The 18,192-nt window shown below is 39.1% G+C and overlaps 1 protein-coding gene across 1 annotated transcript; it reads left to right on the top strand.

Annotated features, from left to right (window-relative positions):
• Nucleotides 1-9,613: 9,613 nt before the first annotated feature.
• LOC131793309 (tetratricopeptide repeat protein 28-like) lies at nt 9,614-17,807 on the top strand. Its single transcript, XM_066160588.1, has 3 exons — nt 9,614-9,680; nt 11,991-15,665; nt 16,896-17,807. Exons 1-3 carry the CDS (start codon nt 9,614-9,616, stop codon nt 16,916-16,918), a joined length of 3,765 nt encoding a protein of 1,254 aa, XP_066016685.1. The 3' UTR covers nt 16,919-17,807.
• Nucleotides 17,808-18,192: the final 385 nt, after the last annotated feature.

Below are 18,192 nucleotides of genomic sequence, written 5' to 3' on the forward strand. Positions count from 1 at the left end.
GCCACGGATACAGTTAGTACAAAATGCAGACAGCAGACTGCTAGACCGGATACAAAATATAGACTGCAGACTGCAGAGTGGGTACAAAATGCAGACTAAGAATCTGAGGAGTTTTTACGTCTGGTATATAATAACATGTCGTCTTACAGCTTACCGAGCGTCACGCAATCGCTTTTCTGCAATCCGCCTTCACGATTATTTGCACTATTGTGGAATATTCCTGGCCCATTTCTTAATGAATATTGTTAGAAATATTATTTCAAGCCTTCGATATAGTCTTCTTACTTTGCGCGCGAGTTGGTTGGTGTGATGTCTGTACAGATTTTATCAACGTAATAAAAGTAGATGATGTGAACAACAGTGATGGTAAAGCAAGCTTAAAACGGCAGAAATCGCCAGAAAATACAACGGATACACAGGGAATGAGTAATTTTTATTGATTTTACGAGAAAGATGTTCATATTTCGAAATATGTATCGTTGTAAATCGACCATACTTCGTTCCCTGTAGTATTCCTTATAACGTGCAGTTCCTCTCGTAACTTAACACCGAGTCACACAACGCGTGACGCGTTCATGAATAAATCGTTGGCTTTTTCTCGAGACGTGAGCTTGGGCCGCTTGTGACAAGACAATTGCGTAACAGGTATCCCAGTAACAAAGGCATTTTATGACTGGGCTACCACAGGTATCCCAGTAAAAAAAGACGACAAAAAAACAAAGGCATTTTATGACTGGGCTACCACAGGTATCCCAGTAAAAAGACGACAAAAAAACAAAGGCATTTTATGACTGGGCTACTACAGGTATCCCAGTAAAAAGCGGATGAAACGCCAGTGATAAAAGACGAAATTTGAGAAGCAACAATATTAATATTTGAGTATACTAATACCAAATGTTTTACATAAACAATAAACATGCCATTTCTCTCTAAATTTAGAGACTTGCGTCCACATCTCCATTATACTTTGTAAGTTAAATTCTTCACTTTCATTTTACATATTTTCGCGATCAGAATTTAGTGTCTTAACTTAAATGAAAGAAATCAGACAAAAATCGTAACATGTGTCGAGCCCGCGTTTTTTTCTTTTGATTTTAGATAGTTTACATTTTGTTATTCCGACCTACCTGCAGATAGCTTGTTCCGTCATCTTTCACTCCCCCTATTGCCACATCATAGTTACTGATATTATTTGGTGCTACTCCAGCAACACCGAAACCAACCCAACCTGTGGTTCTTACTTGCACCATAGTAGTTGTAGGAAACATTGTAATTTTCTTTGTCATCGAGTATGATCATGTTGGAGTACATGTTATACATACTGCTACTTTTTGTGGAAGCCACAAACAGCGCTAAAATACACAACTGTACAACAGCCATTTTCTTCGTCAAAGATCGGCCTCGCCTTCATTGAGGAACAGTAGCCTTGAACGACCGTGCATTTTTGTAATTGTCCGTTTTATAGCCTTTTTACTAATTACTTACGTAGCCAATATCTGTCGATGGCATATTTTGTATTTTTACCTTTGTTTTGGCTTCAAAACAAGCTAAGTGCGATAACAGAGAACAGGAAGCAGCAATTAGAGGAAAAAAAAAGATATGCGAAGAGAATATTCAAGTGGAAAGTTTTCAGTGATAACAGGATGGGAAACCAAGGAAACCAGTTGTTTTCTGAATGAGATATTTCCTTTTACGGTGAATCTGAAGAGATCAAAATTGAATCATGCAGAAGCTGGAAGAATTTGTTAACTTAATCAGATGAGCACGGAGATCTCAACTACTATTCCGATAAAGGGAAGTGATAAACTGCAAGCGAATGAAGTGAAAGAAAGGTAGAAAATACATAGGTATAAAAGTGACATCTTAACTAGCTGAAAATTAGCCAATGATATCTGAGAAATATCCAAAAGGCAAAATCTATCTAAATTTAGGCAATTGGTCGTTAATTTTGGACCTACTTATAACACATAACCGCTGGTATTTAAGCGTGAGTCCAGCATTGGAACATTATTGGTCAAGTAAGATAAATTAATCAACTACCTTCGCTTTCATCCAATATCGATGCAAAGTTTCCCCACTTTGAATACGCATGTACTTGACTTAACGTTTAAATATGTCAGTTGTCAATATATCTGATGACTCTTAAGTTCAGGAAATTTAATAAGCCACGTCACTGTTTTTTTATGTTGAAAAATGTAGTCTCGCTTTATAAAGTTTCTCATTTTGCAATCAGCGTCACCGACTTCTTTCGATTATGTGACCTCTGCGTTAATTTCAAAATCGACTTGATTACTCGGCATTTTTACGAGGGACCGGCGTCTGCTCAGGGCACACCAAAAGGGCAACTAAATGTCATTTTTTAAAGCAGCATGATTTTTGTCTTCGTTCAGCCGTAACGAACAAACGGCTTCTTCATTTTTGTAATGTAGCAAAGGCAGTAACAAAAAACTGTTTTGTTACTGCCTTGAAATTGTGAGTTTTGATTTGAGGTTACTGTCAACAAGATCCGGTCAAATTTCCAAACTTTCATTTCATTTACTCTTTATTTAGAGAAAACACTGAAACTAAATTTGCTGGGGAAAAAAAAAACTTTTGTTCCATACTTTATAAGTTTTTCAGTGATATGTAGTTTTTATGGTTTCTTTGAAAGTAGGGCGCGTAGAACGATTTTTCAAAATGTTTCCTTGTTTCCTTACATTTCGATGTTTACTGTCCATTTTGTTGCATATTTGTCGTCTTCACTTAAACTCCCTCGACGAGGCCGCACAGTTCATGATCATAAAGGCAGGCAAAGCGCTAGTTCCACTTTTTCTTCCTTCTCGTTCCTCACTGAGGAGGGGGGACGGAAGCCAAACCCCAGATCAAAACTTAGCACATTTTTCTCCAATTCCGATATTTATCACTTATACTTGAAATTACTTTGCGAGTATTGGGAAAACTGTGAGTTTGAAATGTTTTCAAATTGCGCTGGTAAATATTAAAAGTGTGACGTCCCAACAAGCTGCGTTTACATACTCTCATCTAAACTAACCAGCTGACCTATGAGAGCGTGCGAACTATCTCAATTATTTTATAACCATCCCTAGTTACAAAAGTGTGACGTGCAAAACCGAATTACAGTCACTTGGCTTTTTCAGTAGTTTTGGCTTTGATCATGCAAATCACACCTGCTAGAAAATGAAAAGTTCACGAAGACAATGAGTCCATTATCACGCAAAGATAGCTTAGCGTTAAAAAAAAATAGACTTAAGTTGTACTGTGGCCGATCTTGTGATGAAAATCAAACCTTTCAAAGGGGTAAACACTGAAACCTGACATTTCCTGTTGAAAAAAGAATAACACTTTTCATTTTTCATGTTCAATTACATCATGAGTGATAAAAGTGTGACGTACGAAACCAAAATACTGTGTGCTTATTGATGGAGTGGTAGGGGCGGAGCGAGGTCCTTTCTTCATGACCCCGAGCTTAATATTTTCCCCACTGGCCCCACCAAATTCGGTCAATAAGCATTTTATCATATGACCACTAACTAACCTAAATGGAACGCGATAGACGGGCATACGGGCACACAAGAAGTATGCAATTTAAAACTTTTCCCTTTATTTCGATAAGCCCAGAGGGAGGAAGGGAATAACCTAAACACACGTGATCTGGATACCTAAAACACTGTGACAGAGGAAGTTAGGAAGGTTGGGAAAAGTAATTCGTTATTTTTGTTGTTTCATTTTGAAAGCATCAGCCGCACTGTCAACATCTTGGTAAGTGAGATTAAAATCTTTCCTAGTCACTCGGTTTTTATCAGCTTTAGTTATTTAGTAACTGTAGAGAGGTTAGGCTCTTATGGCAAAGCCCAGTACCTACTTTTTTGATCTTTATGTTTGCGGTACGTCACGTTTCGAGTGTTAGTCCTTCGTTAAAGCGGTTGATGGCGCGATTGAATCGTCACCACGGCGAAATAAATTGGTTTTACGGCAACTTTTTCAAATCTCTGTGGCTTTATACCGTATAATTTATCCTCATTAACTAAAATTTAGGTTATTGAGTATTGTACAATTTGAGAACTTGATGATCATAAAACTGGATTGTCCCACGTTGATATAGGAAATCCGTAGTGCTTCATTACGTGGTTTTCCGGTGGCTACGATCTCCACTAGCTATTAACTTGACACTTTTTAGGAGGGTTTAACGATCGATTCCAAGATTGCGGTAGACTCCAATTGAATCTCCGTTTTCTACTTGTACACAAAGGTTTCATGGTCGAGATACTATTCGCTTAAGTTTTTAGATACTAGCGGCGGGTTCTACGGTACATATGTTTCTAAACGCCGCAATCTCTTTCTTTTTTCTGTCTGTTTAAGCGCCAGTCTCGCATAAGAAGATAAGTCATGACGCTGCGCACTCATGAAGAGAGATGTTTTAATTTTCTCAGAGAAACTAAAACTTTCTTAAATTCACTGTTATTGCATACAGAGTATAAGCGTACTTTTGCGTTGAACGGATGCTTCATATCCTCACCGTAAAATCGCTTTCTTCAAACCGTTATGGTTTCATACAATATATTCCAACCTCATTATAACTAAGATTGTTCGGCATTGTTTAGTTTGAGAAACTGATGGTTTCCACAATCACGTGATCAAAAACTAAATTCAATCCTATATTAAGGCATAGTTATAATGCAGAATGTCTTTCACCGATGTCAGCAGAGGCGGCCCAAACTCACATCTCGAGGAAACGCAAACGATTAATTCATGAAAGCGTCACGCGTTGTGTGACTCGGTGCTAAGTTACGAGAGTTGAACATGTTATAAAAAGAGGAAGATGTTTCATTTTTGGACGCTAAAATCCGTCATTAGTCAGAAAAGTGTGACGAGCTCAACCGAAATACAGTCACTCAGTTTTTTTAGCAATTCTAGCTTCGATCATGCAAATCACACCCGCTAGAAAATTAAAAGTTCACGAAGACAATAAGTCGATTGTCACGCGAAGATAGGTTACCGTTTAAAGAAAGAAACTTAGGTTGAACTGTGATCAATCTTGTGATGTAAATGAAAGCTTTAAAAGAATCAACACTTAAGCTTGTCGTTCCCCATGAAAAATAGAATAACACTTCTCAATTTTCATGTTCAATTAAATAATTAGGGATAAAAGTGTGACAAACAAACCCAAATACTGTGTACTTATTGATTGAGAGGTAGGAGCGTAGCGAGGTCCTTGCTTCGTGACCGAGAGCCTAATATTTTCCCGTCCGGCCCAGCAAAACTCAGTCAATAAACATTTTATCATATGACCACTAACTGTTGAAAATTTCGACCTAAATAGGACGCGATAGACGGGCATACGAGCACAAATCTTTTTTTTGTTTGTTTGTTTTTTTTGTCTAGCGGCGAATTCTATAGTACATATTTTTCTAAACGCCGTAATCCGTTTTTTTCTCTGTCTAAGTGCCAGAGTCTCGAGTAAGAAGATAAGTCATGACGCTGCGCATCAGAGAAATGTTTTAATCTCTTGATAGAAACTAAGACTTTCTTAAATTCAATGTTACTGCATACATAGTATAGGCGTACTTTTCCGTTGATCGGATGCTTCATATCTCTACCGTTAAATGGCTTTCTTAAAACCTTTAAGGTTTTTATATAATATATTTCAACCTCATTATAACTAAGATTGTTCAGTATCGTTTAGTTCGAGAAACTGATGGTTTCCACAATCACGTGATCAAAAACTAAAATCAATCCTATATCAAGACATATTTATAATGCAGAATGTCCTTTACTGATGTCAGCAGAGGCGGCCCAAGCTCACTTCTAGAGAAAAAGCAAACGATTAATTCATGAAAGCGTCACGCGTTGTGTGACTCGGTAGTCACTCGCAAGAAATGAACACGTCCTATAGAATTGTATGGGGAACCAAATATGGTCGATTTGAAGTAGCAAAAGTGTGACGTGCAAAACCAAAATAGATTCACTGCGGAGTAAACTGCTGATCGGTTTTCCATATCAGTGCATGAAAAGTTGATTATCGCTCACAGCAAGCTTACCGTTTAAAGAAAGAAACTTTGGTTCTATTGGTATCGATCTTGTAATGAAATTTTAATTTTCAAAATGGATGGACACAGAAGCTTGACGTTTCCTGTGAAAAAAGAATGAAATAAGTTATTTTATACATATGTTCAATCCAGCAGTGGTTATAAAGTGTGACGTACGAAACCGAAATTCATTCGTTTGAGATGGAACACTTAAAACTTCGGAGTAAATGTTGATTCGCCCTCCAGATCCCCCTCTCATTAATTCGCCATTAGTATTCGAATTCCGTTTTGAAAGTCGCATGAAAACTGGGGAGTTAAACTCTCACTATCTTCTGCAAGGTTAGAGATATATTTATAATTTGTACTAACACTTCGTGATATGAGAATCACTAGTTCACGTCTCGTACATAACGAATCACTTCAGGAAAAAAAAAAACATACCATTTTGATCTTTTTCTCGATCGTATTTGATAATTGATCAGTTCCTATTCTCAGTAATTTTGTTAAATACTTTTAATCACAGTTTTCATTTTTCCTAATCACAAATTGGCAGTAACAGTGTTAATAATAATAATAATTAATAAGATTAACCGTGAGGCGTAAAACGGCCAAAAAAATTAGCAGTTAAACACTTTTCTGGTAAAAATTTATGGAACGAGTTGTTAAACATTTCTGGTAACAACTCATGGAATGATGTTAACCGTTACGCGTAAAATGGCCAAACTTTTAACCGTAAAAGCCATCACCCCGAAAACGAAATTTCTTCGCATTTCGAGAAATCAGGTAATGTTGACATCAATACTAAATTAAACGGGAAGCAAGCTTGTCAAGCTGGCAATTGTTTGTTATTTTTTAAAGACATGCAAGAACCTAAGCCATATATAATTTTTATCATTCAAATGATCGCTGGGTGTTAGTGCCCTCTAGTTGCAAGTTTCTTGCGATTGTCTGAGGAAAAGAGGAAAGAAAAAGTTTGAAAAGCATTATTGCCATTGGGAGTTTTCAGGAAAGTCCCTTCCGGATGCGCGGATCCTACAACGTAACTGTAGTCCAGTCCATTTCCCCCACCTCTCTTCCCTTCTCAAAAGAAATATGAAGGACTATTAAGTATAACTATTGATTATTACTGAAAGTCAAGCTACCTCCTTATTTACTTGTTGCCATATTTGAGTCATTGGATTAACACCTTCAGAGGTAAGACCAGTGATGTGGTTATGTTCAAGCAAATTACCGATCCACTCCGTCCGTTTTCTTTTTTTTTTTTTTTTTATCAATTATCTCAGTTGCTATTTTTGTCTTCGATCATGCAAATCACACCCTCAAGAAAATGAAAAGTTCACGTATACAATGGGTCAGTTTTTACGCACAGATAGCTTACTGTTTAAAGACAGAAGCTTTAGTTGTACGCTCAATCTTATCGATCTCGTGATGCAAATCCTAACGAACTAAAAGGGACGAACACTGAAGCCTGGCGTCTTCGAATAAACAAAGTAAGATGTGTCATTTTTGGATGCTCAAATCCATCATTAGTTAGAAAAGTGTGACGTGCCAAACCAAAATACAGTCACTAAGTTTTTTTAGTATTTTTGGCTTCGATCATGCAAATCACACCCGCTAGAAAATGAAAAGTTCACGAAGACAATGGGTCCATTATCACGCTAAGATAGCTTAGCGTTGAAAAAGAAACTTAGGATCGATCTTGTGATGAAAATCAAACCTTTCAAAGGGGTAAACACTAAAGCCTGACATTTCCTATAACGAATAAGATTGATGGCGCGATTGAATCGCCACCACAGTGAAATAAATTCGTTATCCAGCGGTCTTCTCAAATCTCTGTAGTTTTATACCGTTTAATTTATCCTCATTAACTAATGTTATTGAGTATCGTTCAATTTGAGAAATTGATGATCATAAAACTAAAATCAGACCTTTATTTATGTTGTGGACTGTCCCTCGCTGAAGGAAATCCGTGGTGCTTGATCAGGTGGTTTTCCAGTGGCTATGACTCTACATCAGCTATCAACTTGAATCTGTTTAGGAGGGTTGAACAAACGATTCAGAGATCGCACTAGATTAGAAATGCCATATTTCCACTTGTACACAAGCGTTTCATTGTCGAAATACCCTTCACTTAAACCTTTGGATACTAACGGCGGGTTCTGCGGTACATATTTTTCTAAAGCCGTAATCTGTTTCTTTTTTTTCCGTTTAAGCCCCAGAGTCTCGCACAGGAAGATAAGTTGTGAGGCTGCGCGCTCACTAAGAGACATGGTTTAATTTTCTCAGAGCAGTGAAATTTTCTTAAATTCACTGTTATTACATTCATAATATAAGCGTATCTTACCGTTGACAGGATGCTTTATATTTCCACCGTTAAATTTCTTTCTTCAAACCGTTAAGGTTTTATACAATATATTTCAACCTCAGTAGTTAAGATATTGTTAGGCATTGTTTAATTTGAAAAACTGATGGTTTCAACAATCACGTGATCAAAAACTAAAATCAGTCCCATATAAAGATATATTCATAATGCAGAATGTCCTTTACTGGTCCAAGTTCACGTCTCGAGAAAAAGCAAACGATTGATTCATGATAGCGTCACGGGTTGTGTGACTTATGTGTTGAGTTATGGGCGAAGTTATGAGCGTTGAACACGTTATTAAGAATAAAATGGGGAGCGAAATATGGTCGATTTATCACGAGAAATATTTCAAGAAATAAACATTTAACACGTAAAATCAATAAAAGTACACACATCTTGTGTGTCCATATTAGTTTCTAGCGATTTCTGCCGTTTTAAGCTTACTTTGCCATCGCTGTTATTCCCATCCCCACGGTGACACCTCGCATTAATCGAGCGTCCCAATCAACCAAGCAGACAGCTGTCCCCGTGATAGGTCTGCAATTCCTGATCCATAATAGGAATGCACGATAGAAGCGGCACCAGGATCGTGCATGCTATACCACTGGATCATACCACAGAAACCTTTTCCAGCCGCTCGAAAATTGTTGTTGACTTCCCTTACCACAGTAGACTTACCAGTTCCCCCCTTGGCCAGTCCCTAAAAAGTTATGACCCTTACAAGCCAAGCATACAATCTCCGCCCGTCCGTGAGATAAGTGAACGCTCATATTGACGACATGCTAATAGCCACCAAACTACTCTACTGAATATTAAGGAGAACGAGTTGTCACAGGTAGAAAAATTATGAAATAACATAATGAACATCACTTGACGATCTGCGTGCTCAAGGAATTGGCTGAACTAATAGAAATTTTATTGTCCTTTACAATGAATTTCCGGTGACTAAATAGGCATTAACACCAACATAACCGTAAGGGGGTAGATTAAGGGTAATTCGGCCAAATCTTGCAGGCTTTTCTTTTTATCCAGAAGTTTAGTGACATCACCTTGGAAAGGTAAATGCAATCGACGGTAGGGCATCATGTGGACAATTATATTTACTATATTCGTTTTCAGGGACATTCGTCTGATAAATGCGCTCATTGCTTTTAAAATGAACAATCTTTGCAAATGTTGCCATATTCCCGAATGTCAATAACTTACAACTGTGATCATCTCGGTAATGAACCAAAAGAACGGTGTTTCAATAAAATCGAGCGAGGGAATTTCCAGTACAAACATTTTGGACGGTACATTATTTAAACTGTCGAATAGTTCTCGAGAAAACTAGAGCAATTTTCTCATTAATCATTCTTGTATTATTCATGAATAAGAAATAAAATAGAGTGATCCTAATGGTCTGCATTGCACATACGTTTTGACAGCCGGTTTAACAAAATCAATAAACTAAGAATGGGGAAACTAGAACTTATATTGTAGACTATTCCTTTCTGATTCCTTTCTGATTTCTTTTGATTTCCATGGATTTTTAATTAGCTGAATTTGTATTTTATTCTCGTCTTTTTTGTTTGTTTTTAATCAAAGCGAATAATGCCTCAAAAACAAATCAGCGAGTCAGGCTATGACACATGGCAGCAGTTTGTTTCCTTTGAGAAAAGGTAGCTTCCTTACCTCACAATACATGATATAACCAAGCCTCTTATTCTTCAATCTTCTTCATTGATTGAATCAATGAGCTTCATTATCAATTAAGAAGGGACTCTCTTTTCCCATTTCTTTCTGTTTCTGGTTTCCTAATTATCTGCCTTAAGAAAGTTGAGACACTGGGAAGAGAAATTTTTTTAGTTTCCTCATACGATTAGAAAGACCAGAAGTTCTAGTTCGATCACAAATCCTGTGACAAATTCTTAGCAACAATGAAACTTTTTGATTTTCAAATATGAATGTAGTTTAAGTCAGGCACAACTGTCTATCACCTGAGTGAAATGTGAACAAAGGTAGAAAAAACTGAATATTAAAACCAAAACTCTTAGTAATTTATTTTTTTTTATGCGATTGTCATTTGGTATCTATTTGTTTATAACCTGTATGAGCTTTCTTAACATTGATTTATTATATTCCAATTGTAACTGTTTTAAAACTACAATTAATTCCATTGTCATTCCTTTAAGCCCATTTGCGGATAATCTTCAAGTTCTCTTTTAAGTTTGTAAGACTTTTCACTAATCTTCAGACTGCTCCAACATCGAGGATGTACATAATAGATTTTTGGCTTTTAACGTTCACTCACAAAAAGATGAAAGACAGAAATCGGTAGGAATATGATTCAACCTAAGGGCAAAATGTTTCTTTTACATCACGTGACGAGATGAAGGAACCAAAAAACCTAGGTCAAAGTATAATATATAGATTTAGCCAAGCCTAAAAGCGGAGCTCGTATTTTTTTTCCCCGCACGTTTCAAGGGCACAACGCCTTGCCCCGGCCAGGACTAGAACCCGGGTCGCCCAACTCACAGCCCAGTGCACTGACCACTGAACTACTGGACAAAGCCGTGGCGTTGGCGTGCCCGCGGTACAGTTGACCACGCATGTTAAAAGAAGCACCTTGTACGGTCGTACGGTCGAACGGTCGTACATCCAAATTTTTTCGGATTGATGGGCTACTACTATTTTGCATAATTTTGGGGCTACGCTCTGCGAGCTCCGCTACTATTTACGACAGTGACCCAATGAGTTAAGTCTAGTTTCTACGGTTCGCTTACCTGCGAGTTAACAAAGTTGATGTACTTCAACACGGAAGCTGAGTCAGTTCAGTAGTAAACTTGGTCTGCTGTCAGGTGACCAACCGACTTCTTCACCTTTTTGTTTTTTTTTTGTTTTTAAGTGGATATTGTGAATTCTAACACTTTCAGATTGTTACAAATAGTTTCCGGGTGTAATCGACCCAGCCCGTTTTTGTAACTTAACGTGTGTGTTCCTGTTTGAAGTGACGCGTTATTAATCAAGATTATCGACCATTTAGTATTGTGTTACTAAAAATAATGTTTCCCTGATAACAGTTGAGGATTGCAATGGAAACCTAACAGCAGAAGCTATGACACCTTTCATGAGCCTCGCCTTATTTGTTGCCCTGTTCTTGCTCAACTCAGATCGCATTCAGAAAGCCATTGAGATATGCAGCGAATGTTTGATTTTACTAAATGGCACCGATCAAAACAGCAAAGACCAATTTGATTCAGCACTGCTACAATTTTACAGCGACATCTATACCGTTCTTTTCAGCGCTTATCGTCATATCTCTGAGTACATAAGTGCGGAAAGATACGGAAGGAAACTGTTTAACTTATACAGAGGGTATGGAATTATGCTTTATAAACTTGGCGAAAGCCTAAAAGCAAAGGAATATTTTGAGAGGGCCCTTGCCATAACAACCAAAATTGGTGACAGAGAAGGGGAAGCATCATGTTATGGAAACCTAGGTACTGTGTTTCTGTCCGTTGGCCAATACGACAAGGCTGAAGAGTATCTCCAAAAAGCGCTTCTCATCAGAACTGAAATTGGCGACAGACTAGGGGAAGCATCATGTTATGGAAACCTAGGTACTGTGTTTCTGTCCGTTGGCCAATACGACAAGGCTGAAGAGTATCTCCAAAAATCGCTTGTCTTCAGATCTGAAATTGGCGACAGACGAGGGGAAGCATCATGTTATGGAAACCTAGGTACTTTGTTTAAGTCGCTTGGCCAATACGACAAGGCTGAAGACTATCTCCAAAAAGCGCTTGTCATCAGAACTGAAATTGGCGACAGAGAAGGGGAGGCAACTGACTACGGAAACCTAGGTACTGTGTTTCAGTCGCTTGGCCAATACGACAAGGCTGAAGAGTATCTCCAAAAAGCGCTTGTCATCACAACTGAAATTGGCGACAGACGAGGGGAGGCAACTGACTACGGAAACCTAGGTACTGTGTTTAAGTCGCTTGGCCAATACGACAAGGCTGAAGAGTATCTCCAAAAAGCGCTTGTCATCAGAACTGAAATTGGCGACAGAGAAGGGGAGGCAACTGACTACGGAAACCTGGGTACTGTGTTTCTGTCCGTTAGCCAATACGACAAGGCTGAAGAGTATCTCCAAAAAGCGCTTGTCATCAGAACTGAAATTGGCGACAGACGAGGGGAAGCATCATGTTATGGAAACCTAGGTACTTTGTTTAAGTCGCTTGGCCAATACGACAAGGCTGAAGACTATCTCCAAAAAGCGCTTGTCATCAGAACTGAAATTGGCGACAGACGAGGGGAAGCATCATGTTATGGAAACCTAGGTACTGTGTTTCAGTCGCTTGGCCAATACGACAAGGCTGAAGAGTATCTCCAAAAAGCGCTTGTCATCAGAACTGAAATTGGCGACAGACGAGGGGAAGCATCATGTTATGAAAACCTGGGTACTGTCTTTCTGTCTGTTGGCCAATACGACAAGGGTGAAGAGCATCTCCAAAAAGCGCTTGTCATCACAACTGAAATTGGCGACAGACGAGGGGAAGCATCATGTTATGGAAACCTAGGTACTTTGTTTAAGTCGCTTGGCCAATACGACAAGGCTGAAGACTATCTCCAAAAAGCGCTTGTCATCACAACTGAAATTGGCGACAGAAGAGGGGAAGCATCATGTTATGGAAACCTAGGTACTGTGTTTAAGTCGCTTGGCCAATACGACAAGGCTGAAGAGCATCACCAAAAAGCGCTTGTCATCAGAACTGAAATTGGCGACAGACGAGGGGAAGCATCATGTTATGGAAACCTAGGTACTGTGTTTCAGTCGCTTGGCCAATACAACAAGGCTGAAGAGTATCTCCAAAAAGCGCTTGTCATCAGAACTGAAATTGGCGACAGACGAGGGGAAGCATCATGTTATGAAAACCTGGGTACTGTCTTTCTGTCTGTTGGCCAATACGACAAGGGTGAAGAGCATCTCCAAAAAGCGCTTGTCATCACAACTGAAATTGGCGACAGAAGAGGGGAAGCATCATGTTATGGAAACCTAGGTACTTTGTTTAAGTCGCTTGGCCAATACGACAAGGCTGAAGACTATCTCCAAAAAGCGCTTGTCATCACAACTGAAATTGGCGACAGAAGAGGGGAAGCATCATGTTATGGAAACCTAGGTACTGTGTTTAAGTCGCTTGGCCAATACGACAAGGCTGAAGAGCATCACCAAAAAGCGCTTGTCATCAGAACTGAAATTGGCGACAGAGAAGGGGGGGCAACTGACTACGGAAACCTAGGTACTGTGTTTCAGTCGCTTGGCCAATACGACAAGGCTGAAGAGTATCTCCAAAAAGCGCTTGTCATCAGAACTGAAATTGGCGACAGAGAAGGGGAGGCAACTGACTACGGAAACCTGGGTACTGTGTTTCTGTCCGTTGGCCAATACGACAAGGCTGAAGAGTATCTCCGAAAAGCGCTTGTCATCGAAACTGAAATTGGCGACAGAAGAGGGGAAGCATTATGTTATGGAAACCTAGGTAGTGTGTTTACGTCGCTTGGCCAATACGACAAGGCTGAAGAGTATCTCCAAAAAGCGCTTGCCATCCAAACTAAAATTGGTGATAAGGGAGGGGAAGCAACAGTTCTTGGAAACCTTGGAATTTTGTTTAGCATTGTTGGTGATTTTGAAGCTTCGGAAGTATGCTTGGAGAAAGCTTTATTCATATCCAGAGATATTGGAGATGGAAGAGGAGAGTTTGAAATCCTCCGAGGTTACGCCGTTTTGTATTTATATCAATATAAAATCAAAGACTCCCTGTCGTGTCTTCATCTGTGCATTGAAAAGTATGAGGAGCTGAGATATTTCTTGGGCGCCAATGATCAGTTCAAAACATCATTTCTGGAGAACACAGGAATATTTCCCTACAAGCTGCTTTGTACTTTGCTTTGTGACACCGGAAATGCTCGGGATGCTCTTTATGTTGAGGAGTTGGGTCGAGCTAGAGGCCTATCAGACTTAATGGCAGAGAAGTACTCGGTTGAAACGCACATCTCTGCTTATCGACAATCTTGGTTTGGCATTGAGGACATTTTAAGAAAGAAAAGAAACTGTACTTGTCTGTACATTTCTTATTTTCAGAATCGTCTGCATTTGTGGATCTTGAAAGCAAGTGGAGTCCTTCACTATAGAAGAGTATCACCAGAAGAGAATCTAGTTCAGGCTGGGTTACCCAAAGATTTGTCTTTGAGTCAATTTTTGGATTATAATTTCCGGAGTCTTGGTATTTTGCCCACTAAAGATTGTGAAGATCGGTCTTTAAAAACGATTAAATTGCAACCTCTCTCCCCCGCGCAAAAGAGCTCAGCAAGATTGCGACTCGTGGAGGAGGACGAGGACGAGGACGAGGACGAGGACGAGGACGAGAAAGTGATTTCAAGTCTATATTTGTGTTACAAAATGTTCATTGCCCCCGTTTATGATTTGCTTGATGAGCCTGAAGTCATTATTGTTCCTGACCGCAGGTTGTACAAAGTTCCCTTTGCTGCCCTGAGTGAAAAGGAGGGAGCCGAATACTTGTCAGAGACTCATAAGATCCGTATCATTCCTTCGTTGACAACACTCAAGAACATTCAAGATAGTCCAGAGGACTATCACAGCAACACTGGTGCCTTGGTAATAGGCAATCCCAAGGTTAATTGGCTGCAACCATTGCCAGCTGCAAGAAAGGAAGCGGAGATGGTCGGACGACTGGTGGGTGTTCCGCCTCTAGTTGAAGAGAAAGCAACGAAGCAGGCGGTACTTGAGCGGATAAGTTCAGTGAGCTTGATACATTTTGCTGCCCATGGTAACGCGGAAAGAGGGGAAATTGCACTCTCCCCCATTCCTACTCCCACCGCTATCCCACCGAAGGAAGCTTACATGTTGACGATGGCTGATGTCTCACGAGTGAAAGTCAGAGCTAAACTGGTGGTACTTAGCTGCTGTCACAGTGGAAGTGGAGAGATAAGAGCCGAGGGAGTTATAGGAATTGCCCGTGCGTTCTTAGGATCCGGTGCTCGCTCGGTGTTGGTTGCGCTGTGGGCCATTCCAGACTCAGCAACAGAGCAGCTGATGAGTCGGTTCTACGAACACCTCATTGAAGGTGGAAGTGCCAGTGAATCCCTTTATCAGGCCATGAAGTGGATGAGAAAAAACCCCCTGAACAAAATCTCTGAGTGGGCTTCGTTTACGCTGATTGGAGATGATGTGAGACTCGAGTTAGACAACCAGCGGCAAGACTCGGTGAGAACAGGTATTTCATAAATTAAAGTTAAATTAGATGTGAGGATGGTTATGACTTACTGGTCGTTGACCGGATGGGGATCCTCTGTTACCTTGAACATCAAGGCTAGTTTAATATCTATCTATATATACATATATATATATTTATATATATACATAAATATATATATATATATGTACATAAATATAAATATATATATATATATATATATATATATATATAAATATTATGAGAGGAAAAAACGACGCAACTACATATCCCGACAAGCCTGTTTCGTGAATCGCTTCACTCTTCAGGTGTTTAATGAAAGAATATTCATGTGACTATCGTTTATATACTAGGAAAATTTACATAATACGCGGTAAACTTAAAAACTTTAAAGTTCAGCTGTTGCGTAGCAACGCTTTGTTTCTGTGTCGGCATGAAGATACGAGTTCGTTACGCTTATTTAGTGATGAGAGGTCGGGTCGGTAAATTATCAGGAATTTTTCTTTTAGGCAGAGCTTGCATCTTTTACTGGAGCTGTTGTAAGGAGAGTTAGATGATAAGACGCGCCATGAAATAGAGTAGTCAATGTTGTCGTTCTTGAGTGTCCAGATGTGTTTGCTAAGTTCGGTAGAGTTTTTGTGCTTGGCGTGGCGGAATGATGCGGTGTGATTTCTGTGTCTTGTTTTGAAGTCGGTTTCTGTGAGTCCAATGTATGTTTCAGAGGTGTTGTTGTCGCTCCGTGTGACGGTGGCTTGATAAACGACTGAGGATTGAAGGCAGTTACCATTGAGCGGGCAATTGTTCTTTTGTCGGCAGTTGCATGTTTTGTTGGTTCCCGTGCCGCAGCTGTAACTGATTTTGATGGTGTTGCGGTTAAATATTTTGCGGAGGCTGTGTTCCTTAGGGAAATGTTTGTCGATTAGGCTGAGGAATTTGTGTCCGATATTGGTGCTGACGTTCTTGCTAAATGGAGGGTTGTACCAGAGGATGTTGCTTCGCTGCCTGTTTTTGCGTTTGGCAGTATGTGCTGTATGAACCAGCTGTATGAACAACACCAAACAGGTCATCGACAACCACAACAAGCGCATCTTACACTCGTCCCACTCACCTTACACGAAAGACAACAAAGACGGCATACAAGTAATAGCCAATTATTTTTATATATCGTGCTTGGTGTAATTGTGTTTCTTTATATCCAAAATATTAATTGAGGTAATAATCAATTGGGTTATTTCAAATTTTTTCTTGCAGGAAAAAAGACCCCGATAGAGTAAATAATGACAAGTACTCGAAGGGAACAGAGTTAAAAGACTTTTAGATGGATAAATTAAATAGAAATAAGAAGAGAAAATACTCTATCCGGTATTTCATCGACATTATAAAAAAAAAAGAGCCATCCCAGGTTAGGGGAGATTTATTCCAATTTTTGCTGCTTTCTTTTCTAATATTCTCAGGAGGAGGTAATGGTTATGTACTCAACAATTATTTTGTTTTTCACGCAAAAATTATATTCTAATATAATAGACACGAAACAATGTTGACCTACGTAAGGCTTTTGAGTAAAACGAATTCATTAAAGTTAATACAGTAGTTTAAGTATTAAACAAACCACTAAAATCTGGTTTAATTTTTGTGTTTTCAAGCCTTTTGTAAGGTTTAGTTATTAAGAATACCTTCCATATTTCAAGAATGAATTTGATGTTGCATCTGAAGGGATCCTTGCCACATTTAAAAAAATATCGTACAGAGCTTAAAAATACGACTAAAAGAGGGGAAAGAGTATACCTGACGAACTTCTGGAGAAATACGTGTCTGAAGTTATCTGCTCCAGTAGAGAAGGATGACTTCCGGCTTTACAAAAGCTCAAGAACACGCTGATGTGGAAATGTCACATTCAAAATCACATCGCCAAAAAAACATTAAAGTATATCCTGGCCAGAACTGATCTTTGGAGACAGAAGTTTAAAATCGCTTGCAGATGGCGGGAGTGTCATGTGGGCATGTCAATACTTCAATTTTTAACTGGTCACTTGCCTCTTGTGCTATGCACCCTGCGCGAAGCTTGTCGACTCTTAAATGCAGAAAAATCTCTGCCAATTGGCTATGAGTTAGATCTCTGAAATATGGTAGTAATCATGTCTTGGAAATAAGAGATTATCTGTTGTAGAATAAGTTGATTCGTAACACCCTGTATGTAAGGAATAACAGCAAAACCAGTCGCTGGTTCCCTTTCATCAAGAGCGTTACTATTTGTAACTGGTTTTTGGCGGTTACGGAGAAAAGTTTTTGTATAGCCATTTGCCCATTTGGATTTTAGTGAAGAGCGAAACAACGTCGAAAGATACTAATTCTTCACAAGCGTTAAGAGTTTTATCTTTTATGAAATCCGCAAATTCGCAGGAATTTTTGACAGTGTAATCAGTATTCCCAACAACAGGCGTCAAAATTCTCGCAAGATAACCAGAAATTGCATAAGTCGGAGAATTAAAAAAAGACACAATGGGTCTCAAAGGAATTCCCGGTTTATGAATTTTAGGTAAGCCATAAA

Source organism: Pocillopora verrucosa, chromosome 13 (assembly GCF_036669915.1).
Source record: "Pocillopora verrucosa isolate sample1 chromosome 13, ASM3666991v2, whole genome shotgun sequence".
In the NCBI taxonomy this organism is placed as follows: domain Eukaryota; kingdom Metazoa; phylum Cnidaria; class Anthozoa; order Scleractinia; family Pocilloporidae; genus Pocillopora; species Pocillopora verrucosa.

Bases quoted from the DNA above. Each gene is read 5' to 3' on its own strand.
- LOC131793309 (XM_066160588.1), top strand. From the start codon at position 9,614: ATGAACCAAAAGAACGGTGTTTCAATAAAATCGAGCGAGGGAATTTCC. The intron at 9,681-11,990 runs GTACATTATTTA...ATGGAAACCTAG, and splicing joins CAGTACAAACATTTTGGACG to GTACTGTGTTTCTGTCCGTT. The intron at 15,666-16,895 runs GTATTTCATAAA...TTTTTCTTGCAG, and splicing joins GCAAGACTCGGTGAGAACAG to GAAAAAAGACCCCGATAGAG.